Raw genomic sequence first — 19,476 nt, forward strand, 5'->3', positions numbered from 1 at the left:
CTTAATACTGTTTTTTCTTGCTTTTTAAAACTAACTCTGACTCCCAAACTAGTCTGGGAATCTAGTAACTGTTCAAGCTCTAGCCAGTTGCCTTGTAGATAGACACAACGTCTTTTATATTCAGAAACGCAGCAACAGCTCACACATATATGGCCACTTTGCAGTACAGTGTTTTTCCCACTTCCAGGATGTTTGATTAATTCAAAGCTGGGTTGTTTAAGGGGGTTAACTAACCCCGTGTTAATCCAATTCAAAAATCCCATAGTTAGGAGTTAAAATAAAAACAAGCTCAATTTAAGATTGACTGGAAAATCTGGATTCCAGCATCATTACAACTTGAAATGAAGACATTATCCTCCAAACCCAGCAACAAACACAACAAAAAGACAGTTTTTACCACTTTCTTACAACCATGAATGCGAAAGTAGATTAAAATATGAAAACCACTGTATTAGTGTTACTTGAGAATTAATGGGTGAACCCCTTGAATTGTATTGCAACCAAGGCAATCTTCCTCTTTCCACGTTCTGTTTGCTGTTACGATGAGAGCAGGGGCTGTCGTTCGGCAGCAGTGCTCTGAAAAAGAAAAATATAAAAAAATATATATATAAAATGCAAATATATTACAATTTAAAGTACTGAGAGAGGAACTGTGATGCTGCATGAGTAAGTCAGGAAAGGCAGTGAAGTATGTGAGGGTTGTTCAGGACATGCATGTAAGGAGTAGATGGAAGAGATCCTAGAGTGGTGGAAATATGCAACGGAGAGAAGAGGGATTTAAATTCACAGAGGACAAAATGCATGTGTATGAATGAGACAGATGCATATAGATCGATAAAGATGCAAGAAGTAGAGCTAATTAGGGGGAATGGGTTTAAGGTAAGTTAGAGAGGCGAGGCTGAGATGATTTGGACATTTAAAGGGGAAGGGTAGTGGAGATATTGGACAAAGGATTCTGAAGATGGAGCTGCCAGGCAGGAGGAAAAGAGGGAAACCTCACACAAGGATATAATGGAGGAGGGACATGCAGAGGATTGGTGTGACAGGAGAGAATGCTAAGGATAAGGTCAGATGGAGGCAGATGATCCAAATACCTAAATATCTGATCAGACAATGGCCTGTATTTGTATAGCGCTTTACTTGTCCCTAAGGACCCCAAAGCGCTTTACACATTCACACAATCACACGGCAGCAATTGATTAGCTGCTGATGCTGCTCATGTTCAAACTGAACATCAAAAGGGGGGCAAAAGTTGATTCGAGTGACTTTGAACATTGCATGATTGTTGGCTGGGCATTTCAGAAAAATATCCAGTAAGCAGCAGTTCTCTGGGTGCACGTGGCTTGTTGATGCCAGAGGATTGCCAAAAAAATGGCCAGACTGCTGCTAGCTCATAGGAAGGCAACAGTATCTGCTCTGAATAGTCTTAAAATCTACTACAATATTTGAATTAGGGCTGCCCCAAACGATTATTTTGATAGTCGACTAGTCACCGATTATTTTTGCTATTAGTCGACAATCAGATCATGCATCCATTGGACGTAAAGCTTATTGCACCAGCATGCATGTTTAAGGTATGTGCTAACTAACAAGAAAGACAAGATGATAGTTTATTAAATTTTAATGAAATTTGCAGATTGTTTTGGTGAAATTTTAATAAACTCAGCCGTCTGCTCCTTGCTATCTAAAATATAACAGGACACCGGAGTAAACTCTCTACCATTTCACACTTCTGATAATCAGCTGTCTGCTTGATGTTTATTCAGCTGTGTAAAAACTATAACTTTAATCTCAGCCAAACCGATTTACTCAGGAACAAATAAAATACTAAAAAAAAGCCAAACAATAACATTTTAAGTTATCTAAGTGACTTATATATCATGTTTAACCTGAGTAGCGAAAGACGGTGGTGGATTTGAAAACGATTTGCCGGGAGTCCGCTGTTCCCACGGGCTCTAGTGAGCCTTGCCCCCGCCTAGCTAACACTGGAGCTGGTGGGTAACAGACATCTTTGAAAACGTGGGAGCGCTTTTGAAAATATGTGGTGTCCTGATAAACTGAGCAGATATTTGAGGTTTACACAGCTACATTCTCGCCTGAAAATATGTTAAACGTTTATTTTGTGACCCAGAAAGAATAATAAGAATAATATTAAAACCAACTAGCTGCTGCCATTGTTGACAACTGAGCAGGGCCGCGCTACGAATTCTGGGACAGAGCTACTTCTTCTTCTTCGGGGTTTAACGGCAGCTGGCATCCTTGTACATGCAGTGCTGCCATCTTCTGTTTCAGTCCGTTATTACACTCTTAAATCCTGCTACTTATTCCTGCGTCTTTTGGGATCTTACAAAGCTTCAAACGACGCGTCGACTATTAAATTAGTCGTCGACGATTCTGATAGTCGATGTAATCGTGACTAGTTGACTAATCGTGGCAGCCCTAATTTGAATAGACTCACCCATTAACTTATTTCAGTTAATTCGTTTTTTTTAGTTGTAGTTTGTAGTTCTTTAGAGTGGAGCGCAGCATGGCATTAATTAAACAGGTTCGATTTGTATTTTCTAAGTTATTTTTCTTGAGCATTTATAGGGCTTTTGGGGCATGCTGTGGACTAATCTAAGGTGCTTCATAATGAAAAATAAATCAATTTATTTGAACTATTTTTTAGATTATTTTAAATTGACCACATACACCATCATAAATCTGAATGAAAAAAATTGAGCCATCCTGTATGTGCAAGCACTTGGCAGAACCAGGCTCAGGCCATCTGTCCCAACATAATGACATCACACAGTTGCTTATTGCACAAGCTCACCTCGGGGACTTTCTGTTGACACACCAAGAACATGAAGATTCCTCCCACAATGATGGCTAGGCCAATCAGCATGAAGGGAATGTTCTCCACAACGTTCTGCTGAACACCAATCGCCTTTAGCTTCTTGGCTGCTGTGTCATCAATGGTGGCGCTCTGTTAAGACGGTAAGAGAAAATATTGTGTTATAGCACATAAGAACACAAACACAGCCCCTACAAAAGTAAATGGTACATTTACGGCCCTTTCATTTACCGTCTGTTCATCTTGGTGTTCAAGTTTATGAAGAAACTGAGACCATAAGAATTCTATAAACAAGTAATATTAAATTTACTAATTAGTGATTTATATTAGATTAGTCTTCTGTAGCTTTGATTCTGTGGAATCATAGTATCTACCTCTGTATTTTTCTTTTTTTGCCTCCACACAAGTTAGATTTACTAATTTATAGTCTGTCTGAGCAGGATTACACAATGCTTTAATACATAAAAGAGAAAAACACGAGGTACATACTGAAAACAAAAATGCCTCCTTTAACTACAGGGTACTCAAGGGAGTCTTTTCCCTTTGAATCATTTGTATTTAACTGAGAGTTATAACAGAAAATGTATATAAACCAGAGCTGTGGTGTGTGTGTGTGTGTGTACGGGTATTAACATCATTGTGGGGACCAAAAATTGGAAGTTTACTTTACTTGTGGGGACCAACAGCCCTTGTGGGGACCAAAATCCCGGTCCCCACGAGTTTGAAGGCATTTTTGAGACTCAAAATGTGGGTTTAGTGTCAGGGTTACAATTAGGTTATGGTTAGGTTTAGGCTAAGGGTCAGAGTTAGGCATTCATTTTTGATGGTTAGGATTAGGGTAAGTTGCTAGGGAAACCACACGTACGTACGTGTGTGTGTGTGTGTGTGTGTGTGTGTGTGTGTGTGTGTGTGTGTGTGTGTGTGTGTGGGAGAGTGAGAGAGAGAGAGAAAGAGAGAGTTTGTACCTCATTCAGATAAGCCACAGGGAAGACTACTGTCCTTACATTTCCCGTTTGACTGAAAGAGAATGACATGATAATCTTTAACTATGATGTAATGAAAAATAGCAACTTGGAAAACACAATATAATATACTTGTGTAATATAAATATACTTATACAATGTCTTCCCGGGCATGTTCTGTAAATTCATACTATCTGTATAATAATAATAATAATAATAATAATGGATTGGATTTATATAGCGCTTTTCAAGGCACCCAAAGCGCTTTACAATGCCACTATTCATTCACTCTCACATTCACACACTGGTGGAGGCAGCTACAGTTGTAGCCACAGCTGCCCTGGGGTAGATTGACAGAAGTGAGGCTGCCATATCGCGCCATCGGCCCCTCTGGCCAACACCAGTAGGCGGTAGGGTAAAGTGTCTTGCCCAAGGACACAACGACCAGGACAGAGAGCCCGGGGATCGAACCGGCGACCTTCTGGTTACAGATACGCTTCCCAACCCCCTGAGCCCCATAAATAAAGCTTGATTACGTATTAATCTCACACCATAAATTATGTGGAGAGTTACATAATTTATTTTTGGACTTCAAGCTCTGTCTCTAGCACCTTTAATTTGAAACGGAATAACAGATATAACATAAAAGTGCCATATCTGGGCTTGTTGGCATCAAAAGAACTGCACAAACTTTCCTTTCAAAGTTCAATATTGCACAAAAGAGCCGACGCTTGGCTAGGGATTCAATTTGATAAGATTTTACTGATATCAGCCCCAACATCAGTTCTGTTTATAAGTTGGATTCTATATTTACTCCCTTAGGCCCCAGAGACAGGGGGCAGCCTCTCTCTGACCAAAGTATTCACCATTGTGAGTGCTTTTGCTGCTAGCAGATAGCAGCAGTTGCCTGTAGTTTGCACTCGTGTGCAAAACACTCACCAAATACTTGCTAAGTGGTAGTGAAATTAGAAACAGTGTGAGTTAGCGCGGTTAGCTCATCTACGCGTTAGTACCGTATAGCCCCGCGCACGGGGCGATCCGCGCTAACTCGCAAACTGAGATTTGCCACGTTATTGCAGTTATGGTGTTAACGTCATTTTAACAAGATTAACGCTGGCAGCACTACTTTAAAGTAAAAGCTTCACCTTTTGAAACATGCTGGTGTGTTGCAGTAAGGCACAACCTTTACTTGTCTAAAGATTTTGCAATCTAGTTCACAGCAACCACAAGCAACCTCCAGGAACTGCTCGTCATCCAAGCAGGAAAAACACATTTTTCCCTAATGACCAGAGACTGGTTTCTAAGCCTCAGTTACTGGGGGGTTATGAGCATTTGTTCCATGGGAAAAAAGTAGATTTGAAGAGTTTTTTACCAACAGCATAAATACTTTTATTATCTGAGTTTAACTACAGTGAAGAAAGAGAGTATAAAGAGGTTTTCTTCACTGACTGGCATCATTTTCTTTGTAATGCACAACACTGTGGTTGTTGCATTCACAAAAGTAAGTGTGGACTGTGTAGCACCCATTCGAGACTACAGTACCTACAGTTAGCTTACTTGAAGTTAAGAGTTTTCTGTCATTCCGAGTCATAAATAAAGTGACTGTGCAAATGAAAATGAGAATAAAAATCTATTAGAATGATACAAAAGTTCATGTCAGTGATGCGGACGCTGTACCGATCCATCGTGGTGAAGAGAGAGCTGAGCATAAAAGGGAAACTCCTCCTTCCTGGTCCATCTACGTCCCCACCTTCTCCTATGGTAACAAGTTTTAGGTAGTGACTGAAAGAACGAGGCCGTAAATACAAGCAGCAGAAATTTGCTTTCTCCAAAGGGTGGCTGCCCTCTCCCTTAGACATAGTGTGAGGAGTTCGGCCATCCAAGAGGGGCTCAGAGTAGAGCTGCTACTCCCCCACACTGGAAGGAGGCAGTTGAGGTGTTTCGGGCATCTGACAAAGACCCCCCCCTGGGTGAGGTGTTCATGGCATGTCCGGACCCAGTACACGCTGGAGAGATTAGATCTCTCAGTTGGCCTGGAAACGCCTTGGTTTTACCCCAAATAAGCTGGAGGAGGTAGCCAGGGAGAGGGAGGTCTAGCCTTCTCTGCTTAGGCTCCTGCCCCCATGACCTGGCGCCAGATAAGCGGAACAAAATGGATGGATTCGCAAAAGTTAGTTTGCCAAAAATAAAGAGGTATATTCTAAAAGCAGAAGGCATGCACAGGACAGATCCAAAATAGCCTAGTGGACAGAAGAGCACAAATCTTGTAGATGAAAGCAAAATGATTTGCATGGGAAAGAAAGGCCCCTTCATGACTCTATGGCAAATTACAAATATTCTCCAGGATGTAGGCCAATGTGTTTCCTTGTACATAAAAAAAAAAGCCAAACCTCATAACCAGAGCCAATTATCTACTGATGTCAGTACATTTAAGAGACATTGTTAACATTATTCAGTATAATAAATTCTGGCCACTAATGTTGTCTTGAGGGCTCCAACCTTATACATTTCAAAATATTGATGTAAACCTACTCACATTAAAGCTGACTTGCCACTTTAATATAGCTTTTGTTATTTTATCTTATTTCAAATAAAAATAAAAATAACAGTAATATGTAACTATCTAAACACATACAGTCTCATTATCTTGCTGCTAGTTCCTTCTGAATTCAGATAAACACGTAACAAGTGAGCCAGGTCTGTGCAAAAGTCCACCCATAATGATGATGGTGGCATTATTGCTTTACAATTAGCTTACTGGCAGCCCTTCACAGACATGGGTACTCATGCAGCTATTGCGGCTTCACTCTTCATACTAATATAGTGAAAGTGAAATTCATGAAAAATCAGGTTATTCAGCTGCTTGAACTGATGGAAAGAGCTGCTGATTACCTGAAGGTGGGAATTTGCTCTACATAGACGTTAATCTGGAGTCGCTTGGCTGTTTGGAGAACCACTCCTGTCAGCTGTAAAACACAAATTCATTTTGTTAGGGACACAGAGAATGTGGGAAAAACTCCTGTCACTCCTGATGTATGAACACGTATACCTAAACACCTAAATAATCGTTTTCTGCCCACACTGTATTATGGCCATAATTTTTATAGTAACATGTTGACATTATTTGTAAACCAACAAACCACTGGATAGAAAAACACAGAACTATGCAAAGGTTTTTAGTTAGGTACAGCAGATTTTCCATCCATTACATAATACCATCAGGGAGGCATGTGCTCTGGCCCAGATTCCTCATGCAGCTTGAGAATGACCTCAAACATACAGCTGGAGTGATAAAAAGGTAACTTCAGTGAAAAGAAAAGAAATAAACTGAGTTAATCTGAGATTATGTGAAAAAACGGAAGACGGTGAGACATGGCAGCTGTCAAATAAACCTAATTGGGAGTTTAGTCGTTTCTTTCTTCAGTTTTCTGCATTTTGAAAAACTTAAAATAGAGAAAAAAATCTCAGGATGTATCATGTATTTATCTAAAGTTACCCCAAACTGTTTGCATAGTACTGCCTGTAGTTTTAATATCTTTACTGTAGGCAAAAATAACTTCACAGCTCTGGGCAAGCAGGGAAGACGGCTGAGGGCATCACAACTCAGCAGTTATGATAAAATTCACAGGACTTTGATCAATCTTAATGATATCATGCCGTGGCAGAGTGATCAAGGAGGATAAACACAAAAAAATGGTAGCTTGTTTATTGGATTCAATACTTTTGTAACTGTAAAACCACCACTTTATATGTGGATGTGTGAAATAATTAAGTGTACTTTTGTACGAAAGCGTGAGAGCGACTGTAAGAAGGAGTTCTGTGTTAGACTGGTCAGACTGGTGTACAAAGAGCATCTTAAGAGTGGCGTAGCAGTAAAGACAAGCAGAGGTACACCAATCTGCAAAATATCGCATCTGCAAATTGTGAACAAAAATCCGAAAAATACTGCACAATGTAAAAATGCTAAGACTTCAAGTATCTCAGCATCTAATAACATGATCAAAAGACTCAGAAAATCTGGAGAAATCTCTTTGGTGTAACAAAAAAAGAAGAAAAAAAAAAGTATTTTCTCTTAAATTTTGAAAACATGGTCGCTGCATCCTCCAGATTCAAGTGGAGAGGGATCATCTGGCTTGTAAATTAGTGTTCAGTTCAGAAGCCTGCATCTCTGATGGTATGGGAGTGCATCAGTGCCCATGGAAGCCATATATAAAGCTATACACAGGCTTTACATTAACATATGCTCTAATCTTGTCTGGGAAGAACTGCCATATTTCTTCAAGACAATACTAAACTCCATACTGCATCTATCACAACAGCTGTAAACCCACTGAAAACATCTGGAGCATCATGAAGAAGAAGAATGCTTTCTGTCTTTTACTGTGAATGTAATACAGTTTATTTATTTTTGGGAATTGCACTTTTTTTTAAACTTTTAACTATTACAGAATCATTCATCGTTTTTTTCTGTTTTCTCTGAAAGTGTATCATGTAAAATTTGTAAAAATAAATAAATAAATAAAATCAGAAAATTAGATCATATAGCAATTGTTAATTTTTGGCTGCTGTGGCATAAATCTTTCATTGGATGGTGGTCTAATACATTTGTTAAGCACTACACAGTATGTTCAGCTACACGTTGTGCTGCTGGAGGTGTTTTTTTCAGTCTGTCTCTCGCTATCAAGACTTTACTACAAGTTCAACCAGGTAATTAGAGTATTATTATCATGATAAGAGCAGTTAGAGCTTATCTTTCGTGACAGCCCTGTACCACGTACCTCTGATTTAATTTTTAACCACTATTTTAAACAGAAGCTCAACTATTGGCTAGTCATGACAAAAAAAAAAAGCTGAGACACTACTCCATCTAGTGTTGAAGATTTAATACTATATAAATCATAATTGTATTAGACAAAATATGTATTATAAATTGAAGAGAGATTCACAGCAACACGAGAACGAATTAAACATTTAAGCTTTAAAGTTGTGATTCCTACCGGATTGATATCAATGGCAGTCTGGTGCTCTTCCTTGTTTGGCGTCATTCCGAATACATCCTGAGCAAATTTCTCATCTGCCTGGTAGAAGTGTGGTGAAGACATTATGATAGGAGCCCCTAAACAGCAGAAAAAACATTACAGAAGATATTAACAAAGCAGGGACAACATCTTACTCGACCTGAGGAAAATATGCCATGTGTAAAATATACCTGTAAATGTAAAACATCAATATTCTAATAATGCTATGGCTTGTAATAAACACAGCGTACAATTGTCAGGGACACTGCTAAAGTAGGCCCCAGAAATGACAGTCAGTGAATTAATTTCAGGGAGTCTTTTGCTAAGTGTTGACTCCATATTCTTTACAGTGCAATGAGGAATTGATACAAGTTATTACTCAGCACTAACAACCATAGTTTGTTTGCTTTAAATCAGATGCACCAGAGCACATCACAACAAACCACAAGAGAACTTTCACTTCACTTATTCTACCGTGTCTGAGGAGCCAGAAAGTAAATATGGGAACAAGTTCTCGTGCTTTCGACTAGTGGATGCGTTTGTAATGGAGACGGTCTCTGGCTAGCAAGCATTACTCCTTTTGTGTGTGTGTGTGTGTGTGTGTGGGGGGGGGGGGGGGGGGGGGGGGACGACACACGCCTGACAAAAGGCGCGGTTAGCTGAAACTTGGTACAAACTGATACAACTCGGTCAGATCATGTTTTTGCCGCAAATAAACATTTCCAGAGTTCATTGGTTGAGTTATTTTGTTTTAAACACAATTGAAACACAATTTCTTTGTTCTCACCTGTCCACACAAATCACACCATGGGGGAAAGAAATGAGTCTGAACTAATGTAACTTAAAAAGCAGCATATCAAAGATCATTTGGCTATGTTTAACACAGTAAAACATTGTCTTACCTTTTTTACATACAGACACATTCAGCAGGCCAGACCCCAGGCAATTACCAGCAGGCACACAAAAGCCTGCGTTGTCTGGGTTCACAGTCAGATTGGCGAACACTGAGCTGGGAGGAACAAATCGATACCCAGTGATCCCCTTCACTGTCACATCCTCCTCATACACTGTGTACAGAGACCTTAGAAAGAGAGTTACATGCTTGTTAATCTCTGGATGCACTGCGTTACTGGACAATGACACATGGTTTGAATTCATGAGCTCAGCGATAAACTGATTTACAGAAAACCTGCATTGAACAAACTGGTTATACCAGTTTTTCAACGGTTGTGTTGACACCTCTTATTAACCAAGCTGTTAGATGACCTGTAAATGTGACTTCTGTTTCTAATATATTAACAATCACAGAGGACTGACATTTGTTGTTTTAAGCAGCATTAAATAGGCTGTGGCCTCATTTAGGAGGCTAACACTGACCAGCCTTGAAACCAGCCAAACTAAATTAGGATCCTTAATCCAATATTCAGACCAGGGAAAGGCTCAGGAAGGCTGTGGGGGGAGCCATTTCACTAGCTCAAGCCAAGAGGGAAAATACAGCAAATGCTGCATGAGTCAGCAGAATATGGCTTGAAACTGAACTGAAATAACCTTCATATGAAACTACAAAAGTCCAGATGCTCAGCTGAAAAACACATTCAGCTACAATGACTAAAATAGAAACAAACATTTACAATGAATGTTTTATACATTTCTAAATTCAAATAGTTTAAATTTACATTTAAGTTTTTTGGGGTTTTTTTTAAATACACAACCTTTTAAATTCAAGTGACGTATTAAATGTGTCTTTCTTCAATAAAGATTACATTTTGAGTCGCACGGCTTCAATCCAAATTTGAAGGTTTTGGAGGTTGGCCTCAACATTACTGAAGCAGTGTGGGATCGTCTTGACAGAGAATGGAACAAAAGGCAACCGGCATCCAAAGAAGAGCTTTGCATGTCTTTCAAAAAGCTTGGAGAACTTTTCCTGAAGACTACTTCAAGAAATTACAAGGCTGTGTTCAAGAATAAAGGTGGTCATACCACCATGTGTTTCATTAAATTACTGCAATTATTTCCCAATTTACTAGCACACCAGTAAGAGATGAGGGGTGGCTCAACACTTTTGCACAGTACTGTATATGCAATCAAAAGATTGCATCTTTCACTGGTACAGCTTTTCTGCTCTACTCACCTGCACAGGTCAGACGAGAAAATGTAGAGCATATCATTCTTGGTGATTACAGGATGGAAGCCTGTTCCAATGGTTCCATTAATCATGTTGCACTCATCAGACGTCCACCAATTCAAGGAGCTGCACAGATATTCAAAATGTTACAAAGTTCGAAGGTTTAAAAATGTTTCAGACATTTAGCACGCCCAGCTAAAAGCCATGGAAAGCCATTTGCTGGGCAAAGAGGACTGGATATATTTGTAGGTTAGGAAGCACACTATAAAATAAGGGTGTTTCCCAAAACTGCTGCTCAAGGTACAACAGCCTAGTCTTAAAACAATTAGGTTTGTAAGACAGGCAGAGATAAAAGGCAGTGCAAGAAAGATGATCATATTTTGGGGGTTTAGTGAGTACAGATGCAGAGCCGATGGTTGGCTGTTCTTCTCTGTGACAAAGATAAGAGAGTTTGGTGCTTTACCTAAGTAGTTATTTCATTATTGATTACATTTTTTAAAATGATGTTAAAGGGAGAAACATCAGCGTTTGATCCCTGCAGTGAGTGATTCTGTTTTGCTGTTGGGGGGGATTTGGCTAACATGATTTGACTTTCCTCATTTAATGGCTATGAAATGAAATGATAATTATAAAAGGTATATAAGCCAAACTAGCAGCCAGTGGTTATTTTGGTCACATGTCTGTAAACAGACTCAGTTTCAGTGTCCTATCGGCGGTGATATAAGAAAGAGAACGAAAACTCAACAGGAACACAGTTAAACCCACCTTGATCATATGACACAAATCACTTGGTGTGCATCCATTAACTTCATGTCACCAACAAAACTCACTGATGAACAATTTTACAATTAAACTGTAAATCCAACATGTGCTACAGGTGAGAGGAGACAATTACCTTTCACCTTTCCACGTGTCCACTCTGGAAAAGTCCCTATAGTTCTGCTGACCAGTGAAAAACACATATTCTCCATCATTGGAAGCATTGTTCTGTAAGATGGGGGGAAAAAGTTTTTGTTTTTTTTTAAATATTAAAAAAAATATATATATATGGTTTACACAAAGAACACAATTACACATTTATGTGCATTAAAGAGACCTTATAGAAAAGTCCAAAAACATCATCCAGATCCGGATCATGTGTAATGGTTTTCAAGGCTTTAAGAAGTCCATCTTCATATCCCCACAGCAGCTCTCCCACTGAACGAGTGGTAAAAAGGCCTTGCCCGGTGCCCTTCATGTAGGCAGAGATCAAGTTGGCTTCAATGAATTTATCCTTGAGTCTTTCCATCACTGTCTACCAGGACAAAAAGAAACAAAAAAGGGAGAAGAACGCCGTTACAGGATTATTAGTTTGAATAAACATAAAGCAGGCCATGTAAGTAAGTAAGTAAGTAAGTACATACGTGTATGTATGTATGTATGTATACACACACACACACACACACACACACACATACATACATATATATATATATATATATATATATATATATATATATATAAAAACATATTAAGAGAACAACTTCCTTATTTAATCTTGCTGATTGACTGAGGTTTTGCAGACATGTGAACACAAACCACATGCCCATGTGCCCATTAACCATGTTACGTGAACTTCTCCACAATTTTGGACAAGTGACAATCATGGTGACAATGTAGGATCAAGTGACTAAGCCCCCAGTCACACAGACCTAGATATTGACCCTCTGGCAACCACCACTTGCTAGGGAAAAACATCTCATCTCCAAGCAAAAACCTCCATTTGACTGCTATCCATCAATCCTCTTCTGCCTACCCAATTAAGGGTCAACAGGTGGATGGAGCCTATCCCGCTGCCATAGGGCGAGAGGTGGGGTACACCCTGGACAGGTCGCCAATATGTTGCAGGGCTAACACAGAAAGACAGAACCATTCGCACTCATATTCACACCCGTGGGCCATTTGGAATCACCATTTAACCTCCATTTAGAGTCTGAATGGAAGTGATAGACTTGTCAACAAATACTACCCAACTACTCTCCAAACTGTAGTGAAACCGTAGAAAGTGCAGCACAAACCAGAAATCTACCCCCTTTGAAACATGTTGACTGTAGCGCTGAGGCAAAACATTACTTTGAAGACAAACCTTCTCCATATAGGAAATGCTCCACAGGAAATGCTATAGGCACTGGGCAACCTACTAGCAACCAGAGCAAGACCCCTAAGAGGTCTTTTCTGCAGCACTTTCTTTGCAACCAACATGCAACCGACAACCAGCAACTCCTGTGAACCACTCAACAACCAGTTGAGGAATATACATGAGCAATGCCCACATGTGAGAAACCTTAATATTCGTCCTAATGTGAGAAAACTATAATACTGTGAGTGGCAGATCAGATCGGTGCTGTAGACTATTGCTCACCATGGCAGGGATATTAACTGTCCTGATGAGGTCACTCTCTGGACCTCGGGACATGTTACGCTGAAAAATGTAGGTTTTAGTGTTGACAGCTGTTACTTTAGTGCCATTATCCTGAAAGTCAATTTGCTCCATAGGCCGGTACTCTCTGTGGAGGAAAAGCAAAACATTTTTAGACAAGAGAAAAGATTCTTTGTTACAGAGCTGCAGCCAAATATAACAACTAGCTTTGTTTGTGATTTAAAAAAAAAAGCTATAGCGTAACTCCCTACTTTGCATCTGCACTCTTTAACACGCCATGTTATATAAAGCACAATACATGAAAAAAGTGTGGGGATATTAAGACATGCAGTTCTTCACATGACTGATAATGTCACATTTACTCTACATGAAAAGTGGGTTGAAGATTGTTCGTCTATTGTGGCTCAATTTCCCTTGACACACATCTGTGCAGTTTGTGACTGTGTTTGTGACATGTGACTGTGATGCAATTATTGGAAAAAAAAGAAGAAGCTTTTTTTTTTAAACCATAAAACGTGTCAATGGTGAGTTGTTTCTTAATAACTCAATAACAATTTCCTAAAACTGCTTTATTTTAACTGATTTGGTGACCCAGATAACGTATGTAAGTATTTACGTTAGCTTTCAGTGCTACTGAAAACAAGTCAGTGCCAAAAGAGATAAGATGGTTATCAGCTGTGTGCAGCGATATATTATACTATCACTGGGTATATGGATAATATGAATCAAATAAACTTTCTTTTCACCTTACACGTATATCTAGTTCAAAGTGCTTTACAGGTAAAAAAAAAAAAAAAAAAGGCAAATTAAAATTGGCATATATTAAAAGAAAATATACACCAAGTGAACAAAATAAGGCCAATAAAAATTCATTTTAAAAACGTAATGCTACATAAAACAGGAAAACCAAACTGTCAAATGATTAAACCAATAAATTAACCTATCAGCGAATAAAAATAAAAAGATCTGAAAAGGGAAAACAATGAAATAACATCAAGTCAAACAGTAAGTTAAAAATGTAAAACAAAGTAAGTAATATATGTAAAGCACGTTTAATCAAAAGCCAGTTTTATGAATGTCGAGATCCTGTGGGTGTGGACTGGGTAGAAAATAAACTGCACATTGACCTTTCATGGCACAATAACACTGAATGTACACAATAAAAAAAACAATAAAATGTGCTTTCGGAAAAATAAACATCTCCGTGTCACAGTTCGTAAGTCTCAGCACCAAAACTAGTACAAAAATGCTGTCTCTCAGGTGCTTACAGGTATCCAAGCACAGGATTGCTCTGCATCTCTTTAAATTTATCTCTAACAACATTCACATGTTTTTTTCTTAAACACACTATAGACCAGGGGTGGGGAACTCCAGGCCTCAAGGGCCAGGGTCCTGCAGGTTTTAGATATCACCCTGGATCAGCACACCTGAATCAAATAATTAGTTCCTTACCAGGCCTCTGGAGACATGTGTCCAGAGACTTCAAGACATGTTGGGAGGTAATTTAGCCATTTAAATCAGCTGTGTTGGATCAAGGACACTGTGCGACGACAGTGTCCTGTGAGAGCTAAGCACACCCTGGGATTCAAAAGCTTGAGCAGAAATGACTTGATGTAACAATTTTCTGTATTGACTTTATCACTTCGTCATATTGTTGTCGAGGAATTTTGGCCTGCTCTTTTCACAGCATTGTTTCCATTCATTGAGATTTACAGGCTCAGCTCTCTTAAGGCCCTGAAACAGCATTTCAGTCAGGTCGATGTCTGGACTTTGACTGGGTCATTGCAACACTTTGATCATTTTCTTGTTTTCAACCATTCTGTTGTAGATTTGCTGCTGTGGTTGAGATCATTGTCCTGCTGCACGACCCAGTTTCAGCTGAAGCTAACTGTCAGACAGATGGCCTCACATTTGGCTCTAAAATACTTTGGTATACAGAGCAGTTCATGATCTAATCAATGACTGCAAAACAAGAACAAATCATCACTCCTCCAAAACTGGCTGAAAATTTGTATGAGGCGTTTGTGCTGATACACTGTGTTGGGCTTTCTCCTAAAACTGTGCATTGTGGCCAATCATCTCTTTGGTCCATCTGAAAAAAAGCACAGTGTTCAAGAAATCTTGTGGTTTGCTCAGATGCAACTTTGCAAACATAAGCTGTGCTGTCTTGTTCTTTTTTTTTAGAGTGAAGAGACTTCTGCCAGGGAATCCTGCTGAACAAGCCACGCTTGTTCAGTCTTTTTCCAACTGTCATGAAGTGTAATATTTAGATGCTAACTAATGCCATCTGATTAACCGGACCTGGCTGCTATTTACCTGCTTAATTACTATTGCAGTGTCTTTTTCTGATCTTTTTAACTGCTCCACAGTTTGCGTGCAGCAGCGTTGGCTTTGTTACTTTTATCAGGTTGTTGATTTTCCAAATCAGATGTATTGTGCTTTTATAAACCTTTTTCATCTAACTCAACACCTTCACTAGTCAAATTTATTACTAGTCAATAAATTTGTATCACATTTATTCTTAATATACATCGTAAGACTGGCACCACTGAATCTTAAAAGCTCCCATTATGGGTGCTGATACATCATTGCTTTGCCTCCACCTCTTAAAATGTTCCAGTAACTTGACACTTAGTTTTTTTTGTTGTTTTGTTTTCTTTAAATCAAGAGATGAATGGAGAAACAAATGTTAAGCGTTTCTCCTTTCCCTCCCTCACCTGTATGTATACGGTCCAATCTCCACCACAGCTGGCCTCTCCCCATCCAACACCTCTTGGGGATTTGTGAGATTGAAGAAGTAAAACTGCATGTAGATATGTGCCGGTGGATCCTTCCAGGCCTCAAACGCATCTGTATCGTTTTTCAGAATGACTTGCTAATGGGGGACAAAGGGCGGTGGGGTTAAAAATGTTATTTTAGATGACTACTGTGCTGATGATATGCAGTTTCACTTCACGTTACACGGTATGAACCTGCTGAAACAGATGAAATCATCATTTGGTGTCATGACACACACACACACACACACACTCACAGGCCACTGCTTTTCGGCACAAATACATAATCAACTCATTGAATTTAGCAACGTAGCCATTCTCAAGAGGACCTGCTGAAGTTCAAACTGAGTATCGTAATGGGAAAGAGACGTGATTTAAGTGACTCTGAACATGACTGCTGGTGCCAGATGGGCTGGTTTGAGTATTTCAGGAAATGCTGTTTTACTGGGATTTTCCCCAAACAACTAGATTTTACAGAAAACTGTGTGAAAATAGAAAGAATATGTAGTGAAAGGCAGTTCTCTTGGTGATTGTGAAGGTTAGAGGAGAATAACTAGACCACTTCAAGCTGATAGAAAGGCAACAGTAACAGTAATTACGTGTTACAACCAAGGTATGATAAAGAGCATCTCTAAACCCATAACACATCAACACAACCTATAAAATTGGAAACTTAGGCTACAATTCACACAGACTCACCATAATTGGACAATAGAAGATTGAAAAACTATTGCCCAGTCTGAGGAGTCTTGATTTCTGCTACAACATACAGGTGGCAGGGGCAGGATTAGGCTGGAGCTGATGGTGTAATGGTGTTTAGATATGTTCTTTGACCTCTTAGTACCATTGACTGTAGAAAACAGTTTTCTACAGTCAATGCTTAGTACCAGTTGAGCATCATGTAAATACTACAGCCTATCTGATTATTGTTGGTGACCATGGCTATTGCTTCAGCAAGATAACGCAGTATGTCACAAATCATCTCAAACTGGTTCCTTGAACATAACAATGATTTCGCTGTACTCAAAGGGCCTCCACAATCACCAGACCTCAATCTAGTAGAGCACCTTTGAGATGTGGTTAAACATGAGATTCACATTATAAATGTGCAGCCGATAAATCTGCAGCAGCTGTGTGATGCTATCATGTAAATATGGACCAAAATTTCAGAGGAATGTTTCCAGCACCTTTTTTGACCATGTGAATTAAGGCAATTCTGAAAGCAAAAGGATATCCAATCTGATACTAGTAATGTGTACCTAATAAAGTGTCCAGTGAGTGTTTATGCCACATATGATACACAATATTTGGTGACAATCACAAAGCACAAATAAAAGGCAAAATGATCAAATGCGAAATACTGAGATGGCATCTATGTCACATGTTAAACTATATTTAGCAATGAATGTTATAAAAGCATACAATACTCTCTGTGCCAATTGTCGAATAAGCAGTGGAGAACTTTTTTTTCAACTGATCCACACAAAATTTAATTTAATTCAACTGTCTACAATACAACAGATCTGTCTAGCGGATAATCACCTGTTCTCTCATGTAAATATTTTTAGACCCTCTACAATCAAAACAGTTAAGACAAACTCAAAGCTCTTACTGCACAGCACTGTCTGTGCCCATTTAAAATCATCTGATTTACTATCCTGGTTTTTTATTACATTTAGTAAGACGTGTTACATTCTGTAATACTTTGTTGAATTTGCGCCATTTCGCTTTTTTTTTTTTTTTTTACAATTACTTAATAGGTCTGAACCATACTGAGATTTGGGTTTTGTCAAATTATGTTTGCTTTTACTGAGCGTTTATTGATATATTATTCTATTTATTTAAACTATTTCAAGCCGTGTTAATTTTAGCTGTGCTACCAAAAGATTTCCGCATGTTTAGGATACAAAATGTACACATTGTGTGATCTCATCTTTTCAACCCTAGAAATAAACACTGCTACTTAAGTAAATGGGTGACAGAACAGATCTGAAATTGTATCCTAAGGCGAGCCATTTGTAAAACATTCAAACCTGAAACGCTTAAAACTGTTAAAAACACTTCCATAAATAATTCCACGCTGTATTTCTTAGACGCTAAATGAGCTAACTTTAGCTACTATGACAATGTCTCATATTAGCTTATCTGAGGTTAACGCCTACTGCAAAGGCTAGCCTAAATTAGATGCTTACCTTTTTAACCATTGACTGTACTAAATGTGGAAACACGCTGGTCAAAACCAACGAAATGCCGAGAATCAGCATCAGTACAGAAACAACTCCGACGCTGTAAACGCAACATGACTTTAGCACCATGACGAGGCAGTAGAAGGCTAAACACGTCTCTCAGCTTTCACTGACAGCAGCTACCCACTGTTTGCTGTTTTTGTTTTGAGAAGCCAGGAACTTGCTCGGTAGAGCAAAGACCCACTTCCGGAATAAGACACTTCGCTCCTACCACATCCGGTTTCATAGACAGTCGATAGGGTCAGTGAGCATTCAGCCGTAAAAAAGAAGCTGCAGTGATTTTAAATAATCTGTTTAACCTTTGTTATGGGGCTCAATGGTGAAATATGATGTATGAAAAACATAACAAATTAAACTCCCTCCACAAGAGCTGGTCGTTATTATAGCTGAACCGCAGAACGAGTAGGCTATCTATCTTGAAGGCAAACATTCTTTGTTTTTTTTATCTAAAGCAGTAGCAGTTTAAACCTTTTGTTACGGACTTAAAAAAAAAACAAAAAAAAACATATTTGTTAAATATGAGTATAAAATTGTGTCATTCATTTCAGTGCGACTCGGACTAAGCTTTTTTTAAAAACAACAAACTGCAATAAAGAGACAAGAGAAAAAGACAAAAGAACCAAGACAAGCCAACTGTCACGAGGGGCAGGACGGACAGGTTCAGTCTGCGAATCACAAATTACAGTTCTTTATTCACACAACACCAGGCGCTACGTTTTAGGAAGTGGCATAGCAGTAAACAGCTTCTCCACTAGATGTCCCTGTCTTACCATTTACTAAGATTTTTGGTTCTCTTTGCTGCCTCTAACCTGAAATTATAGCGGACCGTATACCGGGGTTGTCATTCGTCTAACCAGACTAAACTATGAGTAACAACGTGTGTCAGTCTTTGTCTCACTTTGTTTTCTGTTTTTTTTTTCTTCTCTGATCAGAAATTCCCAAATTAGACCGCTTCATTAAAAAAAATGCTGCTCATTTTCATCTGAGAAGCAGATCAGAACACACTTTATATTAGTTTATTATAAAAAAAAAAAAAATACCAACAATTTAGTAAAAATGTATAGTTTACAAGCACAAAAACCCTAAAATAAGG

The 19,476-nt window shown here is 38.9% G+C and overlaps 1 protein-coding gene across 1 annotated transcript; it reads right to left on the reverse strand.

Moving 5' to 3' along the window:
• Positions 1 to 387: 387 nt before the first annotated feature.
• scarb2c (scavenger receptor class B, member 2c) lies at positions 388 to 18,555 on the reverse strand. Its single transcript, XM_026174006.1, has 12 exons — positions 18,330 to 18,555; positions 16,078 to 16,235; positions 13,343 to 13,487; positions 12,038 to 12,235; positions 11,837 to 11,928; positions 10,948 to 11,067; positions 9,719 to 9,897; positions 8,796 to 8,914; positions 6,691 to 6,764; positions 3,802 to 3,853; positions 2,816 to 2,968; positions 388 to 576 (listed from the first exon to the last, which is right to left on the reverse strand). The coding sequence occupies exons 1-12, from the start codon at positions 18,450 to 18,452 to the stop codon at positions 538 to 540; spliced, it is 1,452 nt and encodes a 483-aa protein (XP_026029791.1). The 5' UTR covers positions 18,453 to 18,555; the 3' UTR covers positions 388 to 537.
• Positions 18,556 to 19,476: the final 921 nt, after the last annotated feature.

The sequence above is a fragment of the Astatotilapia calliptera genome, chromosome 7, assembly GCF_900246225.1.
Source record: "Astatotilapia calliptera chromosome 7, fAstCal1.2, whole genome shotgun sequence".
Lineage (NCBI taxonomy): Eukaryota > Metazoa > Chordata > Actinopteri > Cichliformes > Cichlidae > Astatotilapia > Astatotilapia calliptera.

Bases quoted from the DNA above. Each gene is read 5' to 3' on its own strand.
- scarb2c (XM_026174006.1), bottom strand. From the start codon at position 18,452: ATGGTGCTAAAGTCATGTTGCGTTTACAGCGTCGGAGTTGTTTCTGTA. The intron at 12,236-13,342 runs GTGAGCAATAGT...TTGTCCTGGTAG, and splicing joins CAGTTAATATCCCTGCCATG to ACAGTGATGGAAAGACTCAA. The intron at 577-2,815 runs GTGAGCTTGTGC...TTTCTTTTTCAG, and splicing joins GTCAACAGAAAGTCCCCGAG to AGCACTGCTGCCGAACGACA.